The sequence below is a fragment of the Macaca mulatta genome, chromosome 3 (genome assembly GCF_049350105.2).
Source record: "Macaca mulatta isolate MMU2019108-1 chromosome 3, T2T-MMU8v2.0, whole genome shotgun sequence".
NCBI classification, from domain to species: Eukaryota; Metazoa; Chordata; class Mammalia; order Primates; family Cercopithecidae; genus Macaca; species Macaca mulatta.
Window position 1 is genome coordinate 96,624,027 of NC_133408.1, and position 8,619 is coordinate 96,632,645.

Genomic DNA, 8,619 nt, shown 5'->3' on the forward strand with positions numbered 1-8,619 from the left:
AATACTTTGGCTGAGTTCCTGCTGAGTAGTGAAAATAGAATGAATGCGGAGAGGGACTGTGACTTGAAGAGTAGTGAATCAGCCGGCCCCGACATTGCAACAATCCGCTTTTAAGCTGAAGCCCTCTCCCCTTTCTACACCATTCTCCAGGGTAACAGCACTGTTTTTATGTTTGTTTCTAGGGAATTTGATGCCATAATTTCTTGTTTGCCCTAAGAAACAGAATTAAACACTCTGAGATCGAATAAACAAACCTATAATAATATATAGAAGAATATATATTACTATGCCACAACAGAGTCATTTGCTGCAACTCTTTACTTCATGTTAGGATATTGCAATAGGTAAAGTTAGCATGGATATCAAGGAGCTTGTAGCAATGGCATCATTTATACCTGAACACTTTTTTCTTCTGTGAGTGAGTCAAAAGTTTCGGAGGATGTTATTAGAATGGAAGCCCTATGAAGGCAGGGGTTTCTGTCTGTTCTGTTCACTGTTATATCAATAGCACACAATAGGTACTCTAAGAAGTGGGTGAATAACTATTGATCTGTAGGCTGTGAAAAGTGTACTCCGGCAGGGCGCGGTGGCTCAAGCCTGTAATCCCAGCACTTTGGGAGGCTGAGACAGGCGGATCACGAGGTCAGGAGATCGAGACCATCCTGGCTAACACGGTGAAACCCCATCTCTACTAACAAAAATACAAAAAACTAGCCGGGCGAGGTGGTGGGCGCCTGTAGTCCCAGCTACTCGGGAGGCTGAGGCAGGAGAATGGCATAAATCCAGGAGGCGGAGCTTGCAGTGAGCTGAGATCTGGCCACTGCACTCCAGCCTGGGTGACAGAGCAAGACTCCGTCTCAAGAAAAAAAAAAAAAAAAAAAGTGTACTCAGCTATGGCTCGTCTGAGATGTCTAGTACTAAGGTCCAAGGTGAACTTGGTTTTACTGATTTCTCTCAGGTGTGATTTTGTAGAATAACTGATAGATGATTCTATAGAAGAAAATTTTTACTAGTATGTTTCTTTTTTAAAAAGTTACATGACTAGAACTTGATCATCACGAAAAATTAGAAATACGTATAAACAACCAAAGAGATAAAATAGTCATGTTTATGCTACTCAGACATAACCACTGCTATGATTTAAATGTATGTTCTTCCAGATTTGCCTATGCACATATGTTTATATCTAATAGTAATGAGGTTAGATAATATATCCTGCTTTTTCACTTAACACTATTACATGAACCTCTATTTTTGTTAGTAGTCACCTGTATCATCTTTCCATAGTATCACAGTAGCATATTCTAAGAATGGACCAGAATTAACCAATTCCCTCGGATTGTTCATTTAAGTTGTTTCTCATCTTTTGTTCGATCACAAGCACCATGCATGTCCCTGTTATTGGAAGAGATGTGTAGAGCTGGTTTTTCACAAGGAAGCCTCAGGCATTGGACAGATGTGTCCCCGACCTTGGCCCTTCCAGCAGATCCACTATGTGTCCTGCTTCTGCACTGGCTCTTTCAGTGACAGTCTAGGAGCCTCCAGGGAGAGCCAGTGAGCAAGGGTTCAACTGGCTGTTTCCTCGCACTTTTCGCCTGGTTATTACATGTCATCTGTTTTTGATGATCATTTGGCTTGTTTTCACCTTTATTCATGTTTACATTATCTCACTGACCAAACACTTTCCAGCAGAACCTAGAAGGGATGAAGGGGGGGCTGGCGCAGAGGGGAGCAGGGGGAGGACAAGTCAATGAGTACTTTACCTTCTGTGTCTAGATCTGCAGATTTGATGCTGTCCTTATTATTATTAATTATTATTATTATCTGAAGTTCCTGCTTTCTTTAAATTTCCCTAGTTGTTACCTGGTGTCATTTTTCTGTCCCAGGATCCCATTCAGGATAACCTATTACTTTTAGTTATCAGCTTTACTTAGACTTTTCTTGGATGTGACAGTTCCTCAGACTTCCCTAATTTTTGGTGACTTCGACAGCTTTGAGGAATACCTATTAGGTATTTTGTAGAATATCTGTCAATTGGAATGTATTTGATGTTTTTCATTATTAGAATGGGGTTACATATTTTTTGGGAGGAAGACTCCAGAGGTAAAGTTCTATTTTCATCACAAAATATTAATTTTTATCACATGCTAATGGTGTCAACCTTGAGCTCCTGGAAGAAGTCATGTTTACTAGATTTCCCTACTATAAAATTACTCTTTTATCTCATATTTTTATTTACTTATTTATTTATGAGAAGGAGTCTTGCTGTGTCACCAAGACTGGAGTGCAATGGCGCCATCTTGGCTCACTGCAACCTCCACTTCCCAGGTTCAAGCAATTCTCCTGCCTGAGCCTCCCGAGTAGCTGGGATTACAGGTGTGTGCACCACCATGCCCAGCTAATTTTTGTATTTTTAGTAGAGATGGGGTTTCACCATGTTGGCCAGGCTGGTCTCAAACTCCTGGCCTCCAGTGATCTGCCCGCCTTGGCCTCCCAAAGTGCTGGGATTACAGGCGTGAGCCACTGCACTCAACTTGTCTCATACTTTAGTCTGTACTCTTTGGAAGGATGTCACTTTGTCCAATCCATACCAAGGGCTCCTTCTCCTTAAGGGAGGTGTGTGTATACAAATTATTTGTAATTCTCCTGTATAAGATGTATAAGATATTTTTCTATTCTCCCACAATTATTTATTTATTTATTCAATCATTTATTTATATCAGTGTGGACTCATGGATATTTATTTTACACTTTGGGTTATAATGCAATACTGCCTTATTTATTTTGTTGCTCAATTTGATTCAATTTTGGTCATTCAGTAGATCTTTCATTCAGGGCTCCTTTGTCTATTGTGGTATTTGTTTTTTTGTTTGTTTGTTTGTTTTTTGAACACTTCAAATGTTCTGGCTCTACAAGATGCTTCAGGTGCTTCTTGTATATTTTGTGTCCTAGTTCTAGACTCAGTCATTTCTACAAGAAGCCCTGGTTTCTGCTATTAGCAAATGCCTTTGGAAACGAAGATCAGGGTAGTAGATGTGCTTATTGCTGCTGAGACTTCTAGATTTGTAGTGACTTCATCGGTCCTAGACCCCCTTCCCTTCAGCTGATAGAGCAAGAAAATATATGTATGAATGCCAACTCATGTACATACACATATCTATAAATATTTTTATATATAATCACCTGTATCTCTATTAAGCTAAATATTAATTCATAGTGATATCTCCAAGTTCATTACCACATGGACCATTCTAACCTCCTCCAACATTTCTCACCATCCACCCTCTGTTTACATAATTGTAGAATTCCAGTATACAGGTAGAGTGGTCTGAGAATTGATAACCAATAGCCCCATGGGAAACAATTTTATGAACTAGAATAGGGTGCTTGTGTACAGCTTCTTTGGCCTTTACTCTGCAGATTCTGTTCATATGCAAGGTTACTTTGATGACCATCTTGTCCCCGACTCTTCAGTGAGGTTGTTTCCTACATTGGCAATGCATTTACATTGTCTTGTTACAGTTTGCATTTCATTCTAGGATTCCTCTGACCTCTTAGTTTTTTTTTAATTTGCATACATTAAGGATTATTCTATGTGCTATAAAGTTCTATGGGTTATGACAAATATGTCGTGTCATATATACACCACTACAGTATTGTATGCAAGAGTTTCACTGCCCTAGAAATTCCCTGTGCTTCACCTATTTAACCATCCCTCCTCTTTCCAAACCCCTGACAATCACTGATCTTTTTTATCATCTCTATAGTTGTGTCCTTTGAAGAATGTCATATAAGTGGAATCATATGCTATACAGCCTTTACAGACTGACTTCTTTCACTTAGCAATATGTATTTAAGATTCATTCATGTCTTTGCATAGCTTGATAGTTAATTTGCTTTTTATCACAATGAATAATATTCCATTGTATAAATGTATCACAATTTGTTTATCCACTCAACTATTGAAGGACATCTTGGTTGCTTCCAGCTTTTGGCACTTATGAATAAAGCTTCTACAAAAATTCATGTGTGGGTTTTTATGCGGACATACATTTTCCATCAATTTGGTAAATACCTAGGATACACAATTGCTGCATTACATGGTAAGACTATGTCTAACTTCATAAGAAATAGTCAAACTGTCTTCCAAAGTGGCTGTACCATTTTGCATTCCAATCAGCAAGAATGAGAGTTCCCATTGCTTTACATCCTTGCCAGCAATTGGTATTGTCAATTTTTGTAGATTTTAGCATTGTATAAGTGTGTAGTAGCATATAGTTGTTTTAATTTGAAATTCTCTAATGACACAAGTTGTTGAGTGTATTTTCCTATGCTTATTTGGCACATGTATCTTCCTTGGCGTGAAGTCTGCTCAGCTATTTTGCCCATTTTAAAATTGGGTTGTTTCTTTTTCTTGAGCTTTAAGAATTCTTTTTATATTTTGAATACAAAATCTTTATCTGTGTTTTATAAATATTTTCTTAGTGATGCACTTTTAATTAGCACTTGGGGATTGAGTACCACTTTCCAACACTAAAAGCTTACATACAATGCTAAATGCTATTAATGATCTACCTGTGTTCACCCTGTTTGCTTTGCTGTTCCCAGAAATGACCGCAACGCTTCCTCTCACTCCCTTAACCCCATCCATTCATTGTCAAAGGACCTTTATGTACTGCAGTCCTCACTGTGTATCTCTAAAAATTTCTTTCCTTTGTTTATTTTAACTGAATGACCAAGGTGGTAACGTGCTTATTCATCTATCTGCCATAAGGTTTCCAGGGAGAATCCAACCTGCTTGTTTCCTGGTTTTGGAGGAAACAAATGGGTTTAGAGGAAGTTGCTCACAATATTTAGGTTGTGGCATGTTGTGGGTGAGGTTAACCATTGTCTGTCTTCCTTTCCATGGCCTCCAGTCATCAAGCCTCCTTTGCGTCATTTTAAACGCCCTGCTTATGCATCTAGCTCCTATGCACCTTCAGTCACAAAGAAAACTGATGAGCATCCTGCAAGATATAAGATGCTGGATCAGAGGATCAAAATGAAAAAGATTCAGAACATCTCACATAACTGGAACAGAAAATAGGCCGAGGGGAAGAAGAGAGGGAGTGAAGGAGGGTCTACCTATCTGCTTCTCAGCACCCACTGGCCACAGCAGGACACACCTCCAAGACCTTGGAGGCTGTTGGGGCAGGTACTATCCTGGTTGACTCTACCAAGGTGAAATGAAAGTTGACTCTACCAAGGTGAAATGTGATTTTCTTCTTTGTTGTTCTTGTATAGACTCATCAATTGCTGGATGTGGGATCAGCCCAGACTCTAGCAACAAACTAGCAAGAGGGGTGTGTTTATGGTATAGGTCTCTAAAAGTATAAATTGGACCAAAATTAAAATGATACAAACTTAAAAAATAAAATAAAATTCCTCTCATTGCCACTTTTTTCATCTCTAAAATTATTTGCCCCCAAAAGAATATTGGTTTAATAATCATCATATTTAAGAAATGCACTGCTAAAAACTTATTTTCCAATTTTAAATACACCTATTTAAAATGTAAATACACTTATTTAAAATTCAAGTAAATATGTAACTATCAAAGTAAATGTATTCAAAACAGAAGCTGTGCTTCTGAATGTAAAAATATTAAAAGGAAGAGAAGACTGATGAATTGTTATATTCATGGACATTTCAGAATTCACACTTACAAAGCAAATCGAAGTTAAAAAAAAAAAGACTTCTGTGCCCCATGAAGATTGTGCCTCGTGCCCAATAACCTCATGTACCTTTAAGAATTTGAAGACTTTCAGGAGATGCATTTGGCTTCATTTTCCTCTAATCTTTTACTTCTACCCATAGTAGATGATACTAAAAATCTTGCCTTAAAGACTTCAGGTTTGAGAGTCAATGCAAAAGATGTCAGTTTGATTTTGTGGTCCTAGGCCAAAAGGGTGTAAAATTCTGAGCCTAGTTTAAATTCTTTATTTTCAGATTGTTCTGGACTGAAAATAAAGAATTTAAAGTAGGCTAGAGATGCCTTTAAGTTACATTTCAGATCCTCTTCACAGCATGCTACATATCTAAAGCCCTTGGGATCCTGATTGCTCTCACAGTTGTTGGTGGAATCCACGGCTTTATAACTCACCTCTTTTCATGATGGCATTTTTAGCCCTTCTGTGTCTCTCCCTAGAATTTTTACTTTGGGGCTAAAATCACAGAAGTAGCAAGGAAAGGCTCAAGACTAGAGATAGCTTTCAATCTCTTCAGAAATAGCCTGGTGCAGTGAGAAAACTAGGTTTGTTTTCAGGCCAGTCTGATCTGCATCCTATTCTATCTATAACTAATTGCAGGTCCCTGGTCAGATGGCATAATTTTTTGACGCCTCCATTTGCTTAACTAGAAACTAGGATTCATAATACCCACTCTGCACTTTGTATTGAAGATTAATGATAATGTAGGTTTTGGTTGCTGTGGCTGAGCCTGGCCAGTAATAGGTGGACAACCAAAGTAGCTAAGAGCATTTCATAATCAGGATGAACTCTCCAGGACAGCCCTACAAGGAAGAAGCTGTTTGTTCCCAGATGGCCTCGACCTTCGAGGCTTGATTGTAAAGAGTTTAGTGTTGTCTCCTTCTCTCATTCCCTGCAGTTCATTTCCAATAAACCTCAGTTATTCAAGTTGAGCAAGTTCCAGAATTTAGTGCCCACCATGCTATTGAGCAGTTTATTTATAATACGCTTTATGATGATACTTCAGAGAAATGCAATTGCTATACAAAAAGAAAAATCATTGTGACTTTTTGTTAAGGAGGTGATTGCAATTCTTAACTCCCTGACTGGTGTCTGGGTTAGAAGACCCTTCTGCAGGCTGGTAGTGTCTATTCCATCTGGATTAGGTTAACTCAACAGGTAATTCCTATCTGTTTATAGACAGGTACTTTAGTGCTTGCTGCGCAAAGTTATTTGGCTACACAATGAGGAGGCCCATGGGAGTAGTAACCCCCTCAAATAATGTTCCCCATCTGTCTGTCAATACCTTCCATCTTAGGTACTGAGAATTTAATGAGGCTGTGTTTTCTTGGCTGTGCTTCTTGATGTTGGAAGCCATGCTCCCGGGGAAGAAATCTCCTTCTGTATTCCTTTCTCCTAAGATGTGAGTTTTTTTCAACCTTTGCTAATATTTTAATGGAGCAAATGTACAGATGTTGAGATTTTGCATTGCTTATAAAATGCCTACCATATTTTTTGCATGATGGATTGTATAGAAATACAGATTATATTCTTACAGCAAATAAAAAGATGCTTTTAACAGACTTTCTTGTATGTGAGCCATTTTCTTCTCTGAAATTCCGGGATGTTAGATGTTAGCTAAATTTGCTGCTGTTCAGCCCTGAATATCTTGTCAAGGTGGACAGTATAACTTATCCATTTCAATTTTCTTCCTTACTGTATAGGTGATAGTTCATTTTTTAACCTTTTCCTCCCTATACACCCAGTAAATAAATTTGTTAATATAAATAACCCATAATCGGGGTTAGTCAGTAGGTAAGCACCTGTGTTATCAACTCAGTTTATATCATTCCAGACTAAGCTGTCTTGCTAGTGGTTAAGAATTGGGACTTTGTCCAGCTACTTGGTAGGCTAAGGCAGGAGAATGGCATGAACCTGGGAGGCAGAGCTTGCAGTGAGCCAAGATCTCGCCACTGCACTCTAGCCTGGGTGACAGAGACTCTGTCTCAAAAAAAGAAAAAAAGAATTGGGACTTTGGAGTTTAGAAAAACTTACAATTAAATCCTAACACTGCCTTTTGTTTGCTCTGGGAGCTTTACTAAATTGCATAATATCTCTAAACTTTAGTTTCTTTAGCTGTAAGTTGAGAATAATAATACCTGACTCATTATAGCACAGGGCTGGCCTTACAGCAAGGGTTCAATAAATATTAGCTATTATTTCTTGGAGACACAGTGGAGTATGGTAAAAAGAAGTTAGGCCCTGAGTTCAAGAGTAATGTCCGTTACTAATTCCATGACATTAGGTACATAATCTTAAACTTTAGTAAGAAGGAGTTAATTTCACCATGTATTTCCCATTTGGCTATTCCCACAGGCACCAACTTCTGACATCCCCACCTCCAATAATTTCTCCACCTGTATCCCCACGCCCTTGGTCTCCTTGGGCCTCCATCTACTGTGGCTGTCTCTTGCCCTCATGACTGACTAGGAGTCTCCCACCACCTCCCTGTGACTTACTTCCTGCAACCACTGCCCTTCACTCTGTTCCTATTTACCCTATCTCCTTCTCCACACAAAATTGCTTTATTCTTCCAAATTTCCACTGACACAAGTCAACTGCAGAGAGCAGACTTTTCCTAAAGGTTTAGGATGATAGCGCAGCAGAATCAACTATTTAAAAATTTAAAAATTAGGGCCAGACATGGTGGCTCATGCCTGTAATCCCAGCACTTTGGGAGGCTGAGGTGGGTGGATCATGAGGTCAGAAGTTCAAGACCAGCCTGTCCAATATGGTGAAACCCCGTCTCTACTAAAAAATACAAAAAAATAGCCGGGTGTGGTGGCACGTGCCTGTAGTCCCAACTACTCAGGAGGCTGAGGCAGGAAAATCA

At 38.9% G+C, this 8,619-nt stretch overlaps 1 protein-coding gene across 5 annotated transcripts in view; it reads left to right on the top strand.

Moving 5' to 3' along the window:
* The window catches only part of PDE1C (phosphodiesterase 1C), a 547,393-nt gene extending 540,086 nt beyond the window's left edge, over window positions 1-7,307 (top strand). For 4 of the 5 annotated variants that reach the window (XM_001083624.5, XM_077996949.1, XM_001083726.5 and 1 more), the window contains one exon: window positions 4,917-7,307. In XM_001083624.5, coding sequence (XP_001083624.2) covers window positions 4,917-5,086 — 170 coding nt within the window. In that variant the 3' untranslated portion in view covers window positions 5,087-7,307. The remainder of the gene's footprint in view (window positions 1-4,916) is intronic. The other variant, XM_028845886.2, reaches the window with a different exon arrangement.
* The last annotated feature ends 1,312 nt before the right edge of the window (window positions 7,308-8,619 follow it).